At 33.8% G+C, this 20055-nt stretch overlaps 1 protein-coding gene across 1 annotated transcript in view; it reads right to left on the bottom strand.

The window, feature by feature from the left end:
* LOC105623422 (neural-cadherin-like) overlaps positions 1-20055 on the bottom strand; it is a 38620-nt gene that overhangs the window by 11271 nt on the left and 7294 nt on the right. The window contains exons 6-9 of the mRNA XM_012204814.1: positions 18299-18894; positions 17166-17312; positions 15989-16180; positions 8490-8680 (exon numbers count right to left, since the gene is read on the bottom strand). Coding sequence (XP_012060204.1) covers positions 8490-8680; positions 15989-16180; positions 17166-17312; positions 18299-18894 — 1126 coding nt within the window. The remainder of the gene's footprint in view (positions 1-8489; positions 8681-15988; positions 16181-17165; positions 17313-18298; positions 18895-20055) is intronic.

The raw sequence follows: 20055 nt of genomic DNA, 5'->3' as shown, positions 1-20055 counted from the left end.
ACTTAAACGTAACATACGGACGTCTTAAGTTACACGTCGTCGAGAGAGAGAGAGAGAGAGAGAACGTATCTGCTGAACACGTTTTAAGAACGATTTTATATTCGGATTTACTAGAAATTACGTTACAGAGCAAAGATTTTATTTGAAAAATATAGAACAGATAGTTTCGCGCGAACACATTTCGAGCTTTATTTAAACACCTACGCGAAAGTATGTTTAAATTGCGAAAAATGGCACTTTTATATGTAGTTAGAAGAATTTTCCGTGAAAAGTGTTAGTATTTTTTTTCTGGAGATGATAAAATTGGCGTGGCTCGACATATTTTACGATTAATCCCTATAGCACCTCTTTTTTACGTCAGCCGTATTTTTTCTGACCTAACATAAAAATCGAGCGATGTTTCTCTTTCATTGCGATAGCAACCAATATAACCGGAGTTGTAAATCTTGTTTATTTAATCATCTTTATGCTGTGGTATGTTAATATTGAATAAAGTCGACTATATTAACGAATCAAAAGTGATTTCATAGAAACTTTGACTTTTATAATATTTTATTCACGGAATCTGAAACGTTTATTATTTTTAATTTAGTGAGTAATAGAAGCAATTAAAGAGAAAATTATACATGAAAAATCGACGTTCTATTAAAATTGAGAAAAAATTTTGTCATGCTTTTACAATTTACAAGTTGATTTCAAGTTTGTATTTTGTGTTGAATAATTCCACAAAAATTTTTTAGTCTTACACAATAACTTGGTTATCTTTAAATAAATTTACAACAAAAAATCATATACGTGTGTGTAAATATCTTACACATACAATATAATATGTATCCTATTACGCGAAAATATTCATTTAAATGTATTGAATAAATATGTATAAAAATCATTAACAAACTGTTAGTTATGTACAAAATGTAATTGCATTTCGCGATAAAAATCCTCTCTTGTATATATTAAATGTATTAAATGTATATATTAATGTAATTCTATTTATACATTTAGTCACACTTAAAGCGATTTTTCTCGCGATTCTATGATTGAACTATCAGTATTTTAGATTTTTGTCAATAATCCATTTACTATAACAGGAAATATATATTTCTTTTTTTTATATTTGTCGCGCCAAAATCTGCAGGACGTCGAAAGCTATGTGTCAAACCGAGTATATCGAATTCTGCAATTGGCAGTAGTTGACGAGAAATACCGCGATATATTGAACGAACAGAAAGTAATATTGAGAGACACAAACATTTTTGATCATTAAAACTCGCGAAAGGTACTTTGTCGCAATTTAATAGAATACGAAAAAACGGCAATTTTTTCGCCATACGCGATGTGTACATCGCGTCGCTTTTTCATATTGACAGACTGTCAATATTGAATTTCAAAATAAATTTCTAGCGAAACTTAAACGCGCACGCATACACGCGAATATTAAATATTTAACCTGCTGCTATTATAAATATATGCTTAGCATAATCATGATCTTTTTTATTCTCAGAATTTCTAATTATAAATGTATATTTTTTCTTTATAATATATGTGTGCAAATATATTGCTTCAAAGTTAACCAATTTTATTGCAAACTCTTCGTTGCGAAATTAAATAATAACATAAAAGGTTATATTTATATTGTCTTAAAACAATTAATGCATACTATAAATTCATAAAAATCTCGTGATTTTCAAGATCCAGATATCCTTCCTTTAATAAAAATTATATTTAAAATTTTATTATCAAGATATTTAATATTAACATTAACGAAAATATGATGAAAGTAATAACTTTCAATTAAATTTACATCAAGTAAAAAACCTGATAGTTGAAATGATAAATTCTTTGCAGTCGAAACGAAAAAGAAAAAAAAGAAAAATCTAGGACATAGTGTACAGCATATCAAATAAATAATGGTTCGAATGATTATCAGACCGGCGATATTGGATACTCCATAGCGAGATTATTTCGATCAAAAGATAATTTTTGCAATATCGAAACTGTTCTGAAACACTCATTTAAAATTCGTTTAAAACATGGAATACATATAGTATACATTAATATCGACAAAATCGAAGCAGCTTTGAAACGCGCGATTAATATCACGGAATATATGACGATGCAACTCGATCAAATTTCAAGCTTGTCATTAAACACAAAAGGTTCTAACAATGCTGCCATTTATTATATTACATCTTTGGGAGATAAATTGCAACCAGCGATCATTACGTATCCTGGAAAGCACGTGTTCTAATTTTTACGATTTACAATCAATCAAATTTAGCTTTCGAGTGTTATCATCTTCTTATCATATACATAGAAAGAACGATTTTGTTGAAATATTTACAAATTTAATTAGTTACAGATCTGAAAAATAATTTTATAATATAAATGAACACAGTTAATTGTAAATATAAAGTAATATTTATCAATATGAATGTCTTTAGAAGTAGAACAGACGCGTGTTTTGCGTTTCTAATATCTCTACATATACATACAAATGTAGATTTATGAATAAATATTTTTCTCAATTTTTATTTGTCAAAATTTTTTTTGCAATTATCTCATTTTATATTATTCGTATGTTGAAAAAATACATTCGCTGAAATTGAGCTGACAAGAAAAAGAGTGGCTTTAAAAAGCATATTGGTTTACCTTCCGTACGAACGTAGGAAGTTACACATTGTTAATGTTAGCTCACATGAAAACGCCAGTATCTCGTAATGTCAATATTGATTGGCCGTTCTCCGTTTGGATAAAATCTCAGTTTTTCCGTGAAATTTAATTCAATGCTTTATTAATCACGCGACCAGCACACGTGTAAAATAAATTCACGTCGCCGTACAACTTTTCGCTGATTAATTCCGATTGCTCGTTAGCGGCGTTATTCAAGCCAAATGTTAATTTAGGAAAATTTCCACATTACTACCGGAATAATAGTGCAACTCGTGTCCCTGACAAATGACGCTCATACGGCGATTTTAATTGCTCGTTATCTGTCGACGACGTCTGACGGACGGTATAACGTTCGCGTCGAGTTGTGTATATACCGTATAGTCTCGGTTAGTATGATAATATAGCTCATAAGCGTGATTCTTAGTCCGAAAGTTTGCATATTGTGAATGTGTGAGTATGTGCACGCACATGTTATACAACTACGTCAAGTATGTGGGCAGTAAGCGAGCTTGTAGAAGTAAGACTGTCGCATAGAGTGATACGTGTAATTAAGTTATGATAAAAAGGACAAAGTTAGAAAACCTTACAACCCCAATTTGTGCATAAACCACCCTTGAACCATTGGTGCGCGGTGACGATGCAAATGTGTCTGTGTATATGTATGTATGTATGTGTATTGTGTGATTTTACGAATATGTGAGCATATTATTAAATAATTCCAATTACAATTTTATTTCCGTCTTTATCTCCGAAAAATTTTTCGCCATTATAGAACTTTATAGGTGTTCTAGAATTTTTTTGTCAATATATGTTCCATGTAACATACATATACAATTAGATATGAAAATGTAACAGCGGCGATATTTGTTTTGTGACAACATACTGTGTTTTCGAAAGAAATGTTTTTCTGTAATGATAAAATCGTATTGGAAAAATTTATCAGCTCACTTGCCAGAGAGAGATGTGGGAAATCGATAACCGTTTTCATTTCGAGTTTCGTCAATCCATAATGCTTCTCTCTTTCGATAAAGAGAAGAATAGAGATAAAATTTCTCGCCTGTCCGGTACGTTTCGATCCGCGAGCGTTACGTAGCGGCGCAGGTCAATTAGCAAATGCTCTTGCTCGCTCAATTTTAATTGGAGAGAAATATATATATGTATAATCACTACTATACTGTCCGACGTAATACAAGACGATGACTTCAGCAATCAAAGATGTTCTAACTATGTTCATCAACTTCAATCTAAATCGTTACTCAACTTGCTGTCGAACAAGGTCGTACAAGGTCTCGCCGACAAAAAGACACTACGAGAATACACTACGCTCTCGAAGAATAAAGGGGCAAAAAAAGGAAAAAAGAAATTAGAAAAACGTGATTACACGTCGTAACCTAACGTAAGGTAAGCAACTGACGAAACATGCCCAAAAATTAATTACGGCATTCATGAAACGTATGTCGATGACTGGATATTGAATGAGTATGCATGTCCTTGCGACGAACTAAGATGTGAATCGATAGCGATAACGGACAAATTGATAAGAACCAAGGAGGAATAAAAACGAAATGTATGTACATATGACATACTTGGATAATACGTTCGACTGCGAAGTCAGGCATCGGGGGGAGGATCAACGAAAATTATAAACTGCTCAATTATTTGAGGCCGCAACTATAATACTTAACTGACTCACCGTATAGGTGATGGAATCTCAAAACGAGCACACATAACGAAAATGAGACCAAAGTAAATTTTGAAAAAAGCCAATCCGGTGCGAAAAGAATAAAGATATAACTCAAACGAAGGAAGTAACAAACGAGGCACGCATGATAAATTATGATGAGAGAGAAATAAGAAAACGACAATGGTTTGGTCAAAATTAATAATATATAATCCAGGGAAGCATCTATTCGTAAAACATGCCCAAAAATATGTTTACGGCACACACAACAAATGTATGAAAGATAGATAGATAGATAGATAGATAGATAAACAGAAAGTTCTGCGTCTAATTCCGGGCGCGAAAGTTGATCGTGATACAAAATAGCTGGCAAATTACTGTAGTATACAATATACGCTATTGAATCGCAGCGCAGAAACAAACACGTGACTCAAACACCCATCGCTCGTTAACGTTGCGACTTAACACGCTGTGTGGCACGAATTAATGTTAATGCGTTTCTTGCTGAACCGCGAATCCCGATAAGAGAAGCAGACTATCGGCGGATAATATTTTAGTGTGTGTGTGTGTGTAATAATTATAGCTGATGACATCTTTGCATTGAGGCTCATCTATGCCCACAACGTTGATGGGGAAAGTTCGCGGAAAATGGCGGACTAAACGCGAATGACGAAACGTTTTGCTGCATCCCTTTCCAGTTGCCATTAAAGCGAGATCCTAACGAGTAAACTCTCCGGAATTAATCCTCCGAAATGTCACTAACATTACTAACAGCCTGGTGTGTGGAATTTGTGGTACCCGTCAGAACGCGCGTGAATGCATAAATTTGGTGAGATCTAGTTCAATACGAATATTTATTATAAGAATATTAAACAAAGAAATTCTATAAAAAATTTGTGATATAAAATAGACATTTTTTTTTAAATCGTAACAGAATTTAATCCAAATATTACGTAAAAATTATTAATTTTTGTTAAATTAAGGAACAATATATGATACATTCTAATAATATACTATTCTCTTATAAAAGAAATACGTCAAAAATAATAATCAAAAAATTATAAACAAGAATTATAGAATTATAAGAAAATTAAGAATTAAGAATCCAAAAAAAAAAAAGATTTTGATGAAATATTTGAAAATTTAGCTAGATTTAAAAATAATTTGTTAAACTATCAAAATAATTATATAGAAAACTCAAGAATAATAAGCTATGTTACAAAAAATTTGATATTCTAGCAACCAGTGAGCTTCCTATATATTCCTATATATAATTCTTCCTATATATAATTATTTTGAAGGTTCAACAAAATTATTTTTAGTTATATATTTAGTTAAATTTTTTTGGTACTTCAGCAAAATCGTTCTTTCCGTGTACAATTTACACCAATGCGTACTCTCTTTATAAATTCAAATCAAATTATAGCTTTGCACTTCCGATTATGCATTGACATTGCTTCTTGCTAATATACTCGCGAAGAATCGAATTGGCGCGTGTTCAAACGAGATAAGCGAAATATTTGCGCACAGAACTCATCGTACAGAACTCATATACTGAATTTACAATAAAATGTATTATCTTGCACCGACAACGCGTGACCGTTGCATCTGGCACTTCTCGTGCAGCATGTACATATGTAATTAGCCAATATGTTCTCGCCGGAAGTCCATGTGTCTCCGCGAGAGACCACCGTTAAAAGCGGTACGTCAAGCGCAAACCCATTACTAACGTTTTTTCGACACGACTTTTGGTATCCCGCTACAAAAAGACGCATTTGCACCAGTCAGCTATATTTTTCCACCAACTGGCTATCACGCAATCCGACATGACTTATTCGCTATATTTTTTACAAAGTCATATATTATGAAAGGATCTCACACTAATTATATGCAAAATTGCAAAATCTCGGTGAAATGAGTTGGTTTTTACATGTAACTTATATGAGCAAAAGATATAGAAGATATCACACAAGACTCAATAATGGATAATTTTTGAACGATGATGTAGATCAAAGGTGCGCTATTAGCACAAATTTTCATCTTTGGCATCATATTAGGTATAGCAAAAAGAAATCCATTATTTTTCCATTCAATTTCATGCAAAAATAATGGATTTCTTTTTACTACATCTAATATATTTCAGAAATTATCCATTATATTATTGAGTTTTGTGTGTTGTCTATGATCTTTGTTCATCACATTACAAACTATTTTATATTGTATGTAAAACTGTTTTATTTTACCAAGACTAAATTTTTCGTATAATTAAATACGGTATCTTTTGGAGTAAGATATAAAATATTTTTTTTATTCTTTATGAAGCAATAAATGTGATATATGATGTAAAATAATATATGTGTATCTAAAAAACTGATCATAAAAGTTATAATACTAATTGTATTACAATATAATTTTTTCTAATCTTTTTTTGATCATAAGTTACTAAATACATTCTATTAATGCAATCGATATCTCATGATTTGCAAAACTATTGTATTTGCTTTTCTTGTTCATGCGAGTAACAATAATCTTCATGCAACAATACTGAAAAACAATATACTAAATTTTAATAAGTATTTCTTTGAATAATTCAAAGTAAATACTTACTAAATATAAACATATATTTATATTTGATATACTATCACATTGATTTAATCAATCTATCATTTTTTTAAATAAATATTTATTTACTGTAAGTAAATGTTTACTTAGTACTATTCAGAAAATTTGTATCAAGATTTAATAAATTTTTTTTTCAGTGTAAGCGACAAATAAGTATTATTTACCGTAGTGATAATAACATGGCTCTACTTGTGTCGATTATTATGCAATAATAGGATTTTGTGCTTTGTTCGGAGAAATGCACTTTACCGTAGTGATAAACGCGCCGAGATACTCGACACGGCTCTTCCTCGGTTCTCAAACCGTTTCTTATATTCCCATGAATTACGGTCTACAGATGAAAAGCGGTTATGTCGTTTATTCAATTTAGTTTACACGAGAGAGACGTCTTACTGACGTCATGGTAAGAAGAAATTAAATCTCGCTGCGCGGAATTGATTAAAGCACTCGTGAAACGATGAAAATAGCTTCATATCTGCGTGTTGAGATGCAGCAAAATGTTTCAAGAACATAATCCGCTTAGCGGAGTCTACATAATCGCATTGTTCGCAAGTGCGTTCACGTTTAAGCCGAAAAAGATAAAACGCCAACGCTAACGAAGCCGATATCTCGCGAACAGTTACATATATATACGTGCACCGCGCCTATAAATATGCATACATTGGTGTATCCTGGCCTGTTTGAATACGTCTCGCGTGTTTGTATAAATGCAAAAGACTTGAACAAGAGTGATTCCGAATCTGAAGCGATGGTTCCTACGCAATGTTTCTCAGAAGGAGAACCTAGATTTCGCAAAGTAAAATTTAGTTAAGTTATATATTTTAAAAAATAACCAAAGATTTTAATTGCTCTTGATATTCGCGGTGGTTAATAATCTAATTACTTTATATCTACAGAAATGATTTTGTTAATTTTTATCATTGTCATTTTATTCTCTTCGAAGCTAGGTGTTGTTTCTTTGTTTGTTACTTCTCTTAGAATTCTCTTAAAATCGAAATATTTTTTGATCGATATTTGAACTTTCTTTACGTAATGAATTATCTCTCGCTAATCTATTTTCAAGTTTCTTAAAATCGAAATACCTCGATATTTGAACTTTCTTTACGTAATGAATTATCTCTCGCTAATCTGTTTCCAAGTTTCTCGATCCGTCAAGAACCATCGCTTTAATGTCCACGTCCTGCGCCGAGGATCCTCCAATATTCTCCACGATCCTCGATCGTGCGTCTCCTGTACACTCGACATTCCGATCGTGTCTTCTACGAGTCAACCCTATATGCGAACATAAGTGTATACTGCGTATGCTTGCGAGCGAGCGAGCGAGCGAGTAGTGGCGCGCGCCGCCTCTGCGAGTCATGACACGTGTGTTGTGTGTATGAATGTGTTTGAGATGCGTGTAATGTGGATTCGTACACAATATCAATTAACGTGCACAAGAACAATACTGCCACGAGATTGCGTGCAGGGCGGGTTCGTGCAGAGAGCCGCACGGAGCATTGACAGTGTGACAGACCTGGCTTTAATAGACACAACTTTAGCCCCGACGGCCATGTTCTCTTTAATGTAGATCGGGCCATACACTACGTGGTCCCATACGGGCGGATTATTCGCACGGTCCACAACGTCAATCTGAACCTCCACCGTTCGCGACAAGGGTGGGTAGCCCCTGTCTTTGGCCATCGCCTCCAGCTTGTACGTCTCGCGCTACGGCCAGACCGCGTGTATAACAAACGGGAACAAAAAACAACGGCGTTAGTGTCAAGGCGCCAAGGCCCGTGGCAGGGGGAGAGTGCATGGTACATGTTGCTCCCCGTTGTTCTTTTCGAGAGAGGAGGGGAAGAAGCTTCTCTCTCTCTTGAGTCCGCTAGGCAGTCACTCGCGGACGCCCTGCTTCGGTTATCCGCCAACGCCTGGAAGGTTTTGGCGCGAGCGCGAGCTCGCATTATGCACGCACCCTCGTGCCAAATTTGCACGTTCGGTGAGGTTATAGCAAAAGCGCTCGCAATCGCGATTGCGATACGTGGTTCTCGAACAGTACGAGCTCCGGGTGACGAGCGGCGTGATGGACGATCGACGATCCGCAACCTGTATTTCTGCGCGAGAATATCGCAAAGGCACAGCAGGTTCTCTCGCTACATCCTTGCTTAAACTATATGAGCACGCTAGAAACGTCTGTGGATCACCGCTCCGCCTTTCCGCATTTGCACAATTGTGGTTGTTATTGCGTATATTCGCTATGATCCGCGTGATGGTCGCTGCGTCTTCGGAGTCTTTGAAGGAGCATGGTTCTTGTCACTCCTTGTCGAGTGATTTGTTTGTCGAGAGCCTGTTCAATTTTCAAGTAAAGTAAGTTTAGAATTATGAAATAAATCTATTAATACAGTAGTAAAAGAGATCTCTACACAGATCGGTATCGTTTGATGCAATTTGTAACAGTCCTGTAATTATCTGTTATAAATTTTCAACAAAAAACAAGAAGATCTGATTATGTGGTACTTCAAGATCAATTTGAAGATAAAGATTTCTCTACGGTAGTATCCATGTTACTGTTAATAAATTGAGAAAAACTATAATATATAAATCAGAACGTATATAATTTCATGAAAAGTTTCATAAATTTCCCATTTTACAAAAAAATAAAAATGCTAAGGAAACTATTCAGCCATTCGAAAATTGTAATATGATGTAATCAGGATAATCAATTGTAAAGTTTATATTATAAATTATCGTTTATATACGATAGTTAAAACTTACTCCACTTAGAAATTAAAAGACTCGATTATTTTCGAGTGATTTCCCGATTGAATCCTCGCTGCCTTCAAATATCGTCGAAGAGCGATCACCGCGGCTCGCTACAGTACATATTGGGAAAAGATAGTGATAGCAGTATAGTAATAGTAGTTGTTGTAGTAATAGGAGAAGGAGTGTCCGCCAATCAGCGATCTACCGCGCCGCGCTTAACCATAAGTGCTTCCGCAACTAAAAATAGGAACAAAGATTGTATGTTCTGTAAAAAGAGTGTGTTTAAAAAGAGAAATAGGTAAAAAGAAAATGAACAAAATAGAGATTGAATGTTGTGATAGGGTCGGAAAGAGAATAGAACAGAGGTAAAAAGAGAATCCAGAGAGTAATCCAGAGTGTATCAGAGAATAAATCCATAAAGGAAATCAATGGGACAGAAAGACAAATACAATACGTAAGTAATTGAATGGGGAAGAAACAAAAAAAGAGAAAGAGACAAAATAAGTTAGGGATGGTTAACAGATCAAAGAGAAAGAGAGTGAAAGAGAAAAAGAGAGATAGGAGGGATAGCACTGCATGGCACGGCACGGCATGTCACGTGTCTTGTCTCGGTCATGTCGTGGCATACAAACCTGGCTTTCACCGACGTCACTACAGTACCCACTGTGACATTTTCTTTGATGTGAATGGGGCCGTATACATTCGCATCCCACACAGGTGGTTTATTGTTTCTGTCTACGACGTCTAACTCAACGTCCACGTCTGCGGACAAGACTGGCATCCCTCTGTCGGAGGCCCGTACTCGCAGGCGATAGCTGTCACGCTAGTGGCAAAACATTGGGCCGTCAACTTATAGGACATTTTCTTTCGGGATTTTATAGTTGGCGGTTTTTTTTTGTTTTTGCGATTTTGTTTTCCGTTTCGTCACTCTTTTTACTTTTCTTTTCTTTCGTTTTTTTTTTATTCGTTTCTTTTCCGTTGGAGTTTACGAAAGAGCTAAAGGCGTCACTCGGCGTCGAGCGCGTCCATATGAGAAAGTACCTTCGACGGTCTTTCTTCTTTTTTCGCGAGTGAAATTGAAACAGAAGAAGAAGAGAGAAAAAGACGAACAGATAGAAAAGATAGATAGAAAGAAAAACAGAGAGATAAAGGACCGTGCAGTCTCGTAGGTATCCTGGTGGACATGGGTGACTCCGCTGCGTATTACCTCGGTGATAGATTTACTACCTTTCTAACGTACAAATCCATTAATTTTCTTAATAATTTTTGCCCAATTTAACACAAACGCATCGCTCATATAAGAACAAGGTTTACTGCAATGAACTCAAACATGCTATGAGATAGTTTTTTCGTAAGTAATTATAAATATACAGTGATGTGATGACGGTGATGATGAAAATCATGGTGATGATGATGATGATGATGATGATGATAATGATGATGATTATAATGATAATAATGATGAAAATATTACATCGTCGACTTTTGTTGATTAACAAAGCAATGACAAACATCGATATAGACATTTAGAGTAATTAATTTTAATTAAATAAAATCAATTTAATTAAATCAAATTTAATTAAAAGTAGATTACGAAGATCATAGACAAATGTAGACGATGTAGTTGGTATAGATAATACCTACCTGTTAAATGTACACGCTTGCATATTTGAGCTCATTGCTGTATTACTGATATTAGTTGATTAATGCAAACACACTTTTATCAATGTGATGTTATTTGATTTAATTTGATTTTATGTCAACAAAGATATTTGATAATTGCATAACATAATATATCGCAAATATTAAATTATATAAAAATTTTTTTTAATGAAAAAATGCATTTTTAAAAATCATTGAATACTAGCTGACTAGTTGATTGCATTGGAGAAATACTGTGCTTATCCGAGATAACACGAAAGCGGAAGGTATACTAAATGTTTTAGAATTGCTTCCTTCTATCTATAGATTCTTCGATTAAATATATTTTATCTTAAGTTAATATTTTATCCTATTGTTATCAAATGCCTTATATTTGATAATTATGTAAAGCTAGATTCTAAAATTCTAGATTCTAAGAATCTAGTAAATTTTAGTAAAATTTTCCTTGAGGAACAACAGATTTTTCGCACCTCACTATATACCGAATTTATGAATGTTTATAATTACTTTGTTTTTAAATAATACAAATTCTTTGTAGAGTATCTACAAGCATCAGAGAATCTATATTTAAAAAGTAGCAGATATTTCTAAACTATCTAGTATAAAGTACAATAGCGGGTGAATAGTAATAGAAGATAAATATTAAAGTTACAAATATTATGAGTTATATTAAAAACTTGCATATCGTAAAAAATTTAATAAACGAAAATATAATCCAGAAAAATTAATAGAATTAAATTGAATTGAACAGCTGAGTGAAAATTTAATTTTCAATGCTTAATCTTTAATGTAAAATTCTCTTCAACATTCTCTCTATTCACCCGCTGATCTTAAGGTAGTAAACATCGACATCGCGATTTATGTTAATAAAAGCGTCGCATAACAATTATTTGGAAACCGATCATACAATCGGCATCCTTCGTCTCCAAGTGAACATTTGTTTGCGAACATTTGTCTATAATCTTGCTATCTCATAAGATTTTTAGTAACGAAAATCTATCAGCACTCTTCCTGGAACATTAAAAGTAATTATTGAAGCTGTTCCAGTAAAATGGAACTAGATCCCCATAATAGTCAATATCCAATGGACAGTTTAAATATATTACAAATAAAATATTTACATTTTAATTATAATTTCATTAATAAATACGCTGATTAGTATTTTAAAAAGTGCTTATGTGAAATACTATCACAAATGATGCTATTTATTATACATAAAGTAATAAATAAAAACACATCCTTATGTGATTTTTAGAGAAGCAGATCGTATTTAGTGCACAATTAAATTTAAAAAAAATTTATTACAGTATTATAAATTAATTTAATTATAACTCTAAACTTGTGTAATAATAAATTTATTTTGATTAAAAATCAACGTATTCGAGAATTTTTACATTAAAATTGCATCAAAATGTTAATTTTTAACATAAAACAATATAATTTTTAAATAATTTAGGGGAAGATAAATTTTTCTAAATTCAATATATAAAGAAAATTTAATATAGAAAAGGATATCCTATATAAGGATAACTATTTATATTAAAGTTTGTGAAACGTCCATTGGATATTCACCGCAGACAAATTGACAGATCACTGGTGGCGCAGATCAGCACAATAAAGGCATCCTTCACCTATGAATACATACGAGACCAGGATGAAAGAGCGAAAGTAGACAGCGCGGTAGCACGTGTGTATATACATAAAAAATACATCGCGCGTGATATAAAGAGTTTCGAAAAATGCTCGAAAAGAAATGATTAGATATAAAGATATTTAGTAGAAATTGAGCAACAAGAAGAGAAAAAGAATAGAGCAGAATAGACAGATAGAAATAGAGAGAGAAAGAGAGAAAAAGAGAGTGACGTCTCCGAGTGACAACGATAATAACAGAGGCGAAAAATCATCGAAACGATAGAATGTTGAATAATCGAACGGAAAGGCGCTCTAGTATTAGCAACGAATATTATACTTTTCTTTTACGCTGGTATAACAATGGTCACATCATGATGTGTCTCGATGCAAGGTGTGAAACACAAGAATATAGATCCTACTTACTGGAAAACAGCCCTTTTTTTTTGTCATCATCAAATCCGAAGAAAGTAAATGGTGCAATGAACACAAACATAAACAATAAGAAGTTCAAATTAGTTTCTTTACGAAATCAACCAATGCAGGCATTTTCATGCAAGCGAGAATGCGATAAAGAGGCATCGGGATCGACGAGGAAGGGAAAAGAAAGGGCGGGATATATAGAGAGATTGGTGACAGAGGTTGGAAGGTTTTTGGGGGAGAGAGAGTTAAGACGGGGAGAAAAAAAAATTATGACGACCCCTCGTCTGATTCGTTCTCGTTAACGACACTCAAAAACCGATGGACGTTATTTCTGATCGTCGTGATAGTTAATCCGCACGTTTTCGGCTTTCCTTTCATTCCGTGATTAGTTCCGTTCACTTTCATTCTTCCCGTTTTCACGACAGTGGTATGCCGCCCCAATCACAGAAGAAAAAATGTCACACCACGGACAGTTCTCTTATGATCTATACATATGTACACATATCTATACATTGGTAAACGCTCTCAATCAAAAATACTTTTCATGTTCTTTTCCTTTTCTTTGTCAGTCACGTCGTGGTACACCGGGAGAGTGGGATGAAAATCAGGAAACGTCAGAGAAAGAAAGTATATTAGAGAAAGAGAGAAAAGAAATAGGAAGAGTGAAACGTAAAAAGAAAGATGAAATAAACTATTATTATGTTATGAATTAAAAGAAATAGTAATTAAACAAGGAACGCAGGCTTCGTCTAACATACAAATCAATTAAAATAGATAGATAGAAAGAAAAACTTATCGAACTTATAAAAGTAATGATAGGGCAGGCAAAATATTCAGAAAAAATAATTCGATCATCGACATTACAACAAAATGCAACATACTGAAAAATATTTTTTGTACAAAAAGGAAAAAGATAATGATTCAGAAATTAGAGATAGACATAAGATATAGATAAAGATAGAGATAAAGATAATAGAGAGAGAGAGAGAGAGAGAGAGAGAGAGAGAGAGAGAGAGAGAGAGAAGGCGAGGATGGATGTAGGAGCGAGAGCGAGATCCGTTCCTGTAAAGGAATCAAAAACACATTCATATAAAATATGCAAGCATTGTCAAAAATTGTTTATGTCTGATGCACCACAAAATGCGTAGAGGTTGAAGTACACCGTACGTGGGGCTCAAAAAATGTTGTTCCCACCTGCTCCTGGAAGTTCAAAAAACATCACTTCCCTTTTGAAAAACATTCACAATTAATAATGTTAGTTGATTAATTAAAGATCATTAGTTTCCTCCGAACGTTTCCATCTCTTTTGTCATGTCTCTTATCATTGTTTTGCATCTTTCCTTTCCATTTTTTTCCCGTTTCTCCACAACGCGTAACACGTACAAAAATCACACATATCCTTTTCTTGGCTACTTTTGGGAAAAGTATGAAAAGTGCACACGTTCGCGTTCGGTCGACCGTGCACACGCACGTCGATCCGCACGCGTCTTTTTTTTTTTGCAAAATCACACGGGTCGGCATTTTACAACTCGCCAAATTGATCGAAAATCATGATTGGCGTCGCGGCATAAAACCGGAAAACGCGGGCAAAACGAATAGCGAACAAAAGAAATGAAGTGAAGAGAAAAAGAAGGACGGAAAAGAAAAAGTATGTACGCGCGCGTTATTTTTTTTCTTTTTTTTTTTCGACCGCTGATACGTAACTCGACGACCGATTTTCGATGAAAAGTGAATGAAAAAACTGGACAAGAGGCTTCGTTTGGAATCATTTAAAAAGGTACTCGCGCCGCGAGTATGTTCTCAATAGAGAGAATGAGAGAGACAGAGAGAGAGTGTTTTGTTGCAAAAATAGCCCGAACGGTCGATCGATTCAGGTACATGAAGCGTTTGAGGAAATCAGGCATAGCTAAGTATTTACCATAGTGAACACATTGTGCATATCAATGGGAATTAAAAAGTTCTATACATGTGCCGTAAAAAGGAAACTCATTTCGTTGCATATTAGTGATGAGAGAAATAATTGCCGACCAAACGTATATTAGTATACAAGTTTATCCGCTCAGCAACAAAACGGATTCGTGTTAAATATAACGTAAGTCAACGTAAACGTACAATATATCGGCAGAAGGTGTACACTCAAGTTTTATATTTATACGAGATCATATATATATATATACGTATATATGTATATATAAATAGATATAATATACTACGTATATAGCTTACATATTCCTGGGACACGCGACACTTGTTCGGGGTGAGTAGAATCCGCAGGATATCATTCTCGAAAATGTCGCGAATAATAATATTAAATATATTTAGTTAAAGCATCAAACATTATTGCGCGCGTTGTCAACATCGCGAGATGGCTTATATTGCTGAGACTTTCGTTTCCCGTGGTATCCAGTGTATCTGAGAGCAAAAGAAGCTGGCAAGCCGCAAAGAAAAATTGCAAGCCTCGCCCACGAAAAAGTGGGTGTGTTCCAGGAAAACGATGCTGTCCATACTGCTAAAGAGAGACGATATGTAGATCAGCGATTTAATGAGGATACTCACGTCTAGGGGTTTCTTTAATACGATCCAACCAGACTCTGGTTGGATTTCAAAGTATTCCAGATTCTGCTCGTTATTGGGTGAGCTCAGCGAGTACACGATTGCACCGTTGTTGTCAGCATCCTCGTCGGATGCCGACACTCTTAATATGTTTGTTCCAATGCTCGCGTCCTGCTTCACGTTTTCCACATACCTCTGCGAAAGGACAGAAAATATATTTCATACGTCAATTTGATATTTTTAGAGATATTTAGTTACATTTTTATAAAATACAAATATATGATATAGTTATTTAAGAGCGAAAATTATAAAATATTCAGTTTTTAAAATTAATCCTTTGGAACGGACATCTATTGAACCCACTTAATTACAAATACTCTTTGTCAAAAATGTCAAACAATTCAATTTTCTTTACATTACATTTACAAACTTATTTTACATTTACAAAATTATTCTTATTAAAGTATAAAGTAAGTTAGTATTCAATTATAAATTTCTTTGTCAAAACAATATTAAACAATTTCAATTTTCTTTATGCTATATCTGCAAATTAGGATTACCCTATTTAAATATATTTATTTTTTTTATACAAATTATGATATTTTATTAATTTTCGTGAAATTAATAATACCTTTCAATTAATGTAAATTAAGTGAATCTTATAGATCCATCAATAATTGTTGTGTTATATAAATTTTTGCATTAGCTCCGGAAAATTAAACAATAGTCGTCTCTCATGAAGCATTTCTTTTTACTTAATATAGCGGGATTTTATTGACTAAAGAAAAGAAAATGTAACTCAAATTTCTTCTCAAATATTCACATAACAAGCGTGTTTAAAATAGAAATGAACTGAGTTCATAATTTACGAGATCCACTTTAGATATGGCTTCGTGTTGTGAACTTAACAAATTATGGACTTGTTCTCCGTTCACTATACAAATTCTCTGTACGTATATTAAATTGATGTAGGTAGTATGCAGAATGTATGTACTTTGATTGAGTAAACGCGATAAAACTAGTCCAAAGTTACTTCGCGAATAATCTTGAGTTACATGCATCGATGCATAACGTACTGATGGTGGCTTTGTCACGCTCAGTCTTATTTCCGGACATCTGCTGCAGCGTTTCTAACCCGTATGGCTTCCTAAATGCTTGGTTTGAGGTAAAGTGTACCCACCTGTCGGTCAAACAACGGTGGGTTGTCGTTCACGTCCGTTATTTCGACGGTAAATGAGCAAACACCTTCCAACGAGGGCTCACCCTGATCCGTTGCCTTAACGGTGACGGATACAAATTTTCCATCGTCGCCTTCGCGATCAAACACCTAGAACAGTCATGTTTATTATTAAATGCAAATACATAACGAAATCTTAATATTTACAATATTGTACAACCACTCTACGAGCAATATGAAATTTAAAAAATTGTCACGATAGAACGAAAATTATAGAAAAAATTGCTGTTATAGGAAACAATAGTAAACTATATGATTAAATCAACAATTGATCAAGTTTTATTGCATTTTTAGAGGAGCACAAATTTTATTTCAGAATTTCCTGTTCATATTTAATTAACAGAATGTATATAGATAAATGTATATATTCTCTATTACTTTTGATACATAGAAAGAATGGTTGGAAATTGTGGTTGCTGGTTGCTGAACCATTTTTGCAGTATTGATTATCATGAGTTTCTTATATAATTGTTTTGGTTGTCCAATAAAATTATTTTTAAATCTATATATGTATATCTAAATTTTTATAAATATTCAGTAAAAGAGTAAATAATAAAATAGGTATGAAAAAAGCGAAAAGTAATAGAAATGTATAAAAATGACTTACAATGACTTAGATATATTATTGCAATATCTGTTTGTTAGAAATCTTTATGGATTCGCGGCACGAACAGCAATTAGAATTAAGTGCCTTGCATGCTTATCGTTCGGTCTGCGATATGTACAAAAGATGGAAAAGTAGAGCTAGAGTTAATGATTGTTAGATGTTTTTAATGTGTTCAGAATACTAAATGCACTCTCCAACGCGAATTGCATTCGTATTATCTTTTAAAGCTGATACATTCTGATATAGTCAACATAATTTTATGGCTTTATCAAATGTTACTTCAGGTCAAATGTAAAATTCGGAATTAAACTTGTACGTTTTGCATAACTATATTAAAATAAAATGCAATAATCAAAATTAAAACGTAGAATCAATAGAAATATAAAGTATCGAAAAATGTAATATTAAATATAAATATTTATTAAAATTTTATGCGTAAAACTATTAAAAAGAAGATCATTAATTGTACCTTATTAGTCAAAACCTGACCAGTTTCTTCGTCAACGGTAAACTTTGTGCCCTTCTGATTAGGCTGTTGCACAATCGAATACTTGACTTGTCCGTTGACACCCTTATCCTCGTCAGTCGCCTGTACTTTGATAACTGTGCTACCATTTGGCGCACCTTCCTCCACCTTCGGATAATACATCCCGCAATCCTTGAAGACCGGTTTATTATCGTTCACGTCAGTTATAAAGACGACGACAACCGCGGTGCTAGTGTGAATGGTTTTATCGCCATTGGGACAACACGCGCCGTCGTCCAAGGCAGTGACGTTTAGCTCGTATTTGTCCCGATCCAAAGAGATTTCTTTCCCGTGAAGACGAATCACACCCGTTATCTCTTCAATTACGAACTGCCCCGACGTGGTGTTCCCGCCAACAAATCGGAACCTCACGTTATCGCCATCCTTGTCAGAAGCTACCACGGTGGTGACCAGAGTGTTCGGTCCGGCGTTTTCGTCGACGTTAGGCGTGTAAACCTGCTGAGAGAACTTTGGCTCTTCATCGTTTTTATTTTTTGTGTATATCCGCACTGTCGCCGTGCCAGTCTTTGATGGTTCGCCTGAAAAGCACGATCGTTTAATTATTTATTAAACATTTGGATCTCTGGCGGAACTAAATTCCTAATTGACAATAGCGACGATTTGCAGAAAACATAAATATAAAGTCTAATCTACAATGTACTCTTTTCTTATTGTCTTTTGTTTTTTCTTTTTTTCTTTTCTTCGATTTTCTTTCTTTAGAATCGACAATCGTATTTCTTGTCACGTGTTTCTTGTTTCTTCCAAAGTTTGTCAACTTTTATCTCAGAAAATAAAGCAACAGAAGAGAAAGTAAATAGGCAAGAAATATAAAAAATAATTAAAAACAAAATCAGGACACAAATTATAGATTAGACTTAATCAAGAGATATACGTATAACTTTTTAATGTATTTAAAACGATGCAAATCGCGAACATAACAATGTATTGATTTAAATGATACGAATCACAGCATAGTAACTTAAATGATTGAATTCAGGATGTGATACGCATCAAGGAATATTTACTGCGACATCAAATTTTCCAATATAAAATACATTCATGGATGCGCAATAAATAAAAGCGCACGTGTTATTCGTGTCAATTCGGCCGCTTTATTTTCAATTAAGCCACGACTTGTTTGAAAACCGCCCCGAAATTCTCACTGTATATATGCAAATAATGCGAATTCGCGTCTACAGATGTGAGCTTTATCTCGCACCCGTGCGAGACGAGAATTTGAAGCTCGTTTGAAAACCAAATCCATGAGATTTAGCCGCTCAAGTTGATCCTCAGCTTGCTGACAGAACACTATAAATGTCGATTTCTGCTTTTTACGTGATCATATCGCCAGATAGTACGAGCAACAATTTCACGATATTTGAATTTCTTAAAGCGAGGCTGAGAGATATCGAAGAATTTTAATGATCATCCGTGATCCAGTGAAATTCAATAAAAATAACAAGTTATAATGTCATTTCATTCGCGATTAATCGAATCTTACGTATACAATGTGTTTTATCGTGAATGAAAAAGAAACAAAAATAGATTGATTAACATTTAAAAGTGTCATTCATTATGGACAATTTCTATTTTTTTAGATTAATATTGTATTTTGTATATAAAATAAGATTTTGAAATTTTTTAATTTTTTAATTAGTTATGTCCTTTATGTCAAAATTTTGAATTTTCTCTCTCTCTCT

Source organism: Atta cephalotes, assembly GCF_000143395.1.
Source record: "Atta cephalotes unplaced genomic scaffold scaffold00057, whole genome shotgun sequence".
NCBI lineage: Eukaryota > Metazoa > Arthropoda > Insecta > Hymenoptera > Formicidae > Atta > Atta cephalotes.
The sequence above is the reverse complement of the archived record's forward strand: the minus strand, read 5'-3'. Positions and strand labels throughout refer to the sequence as shown.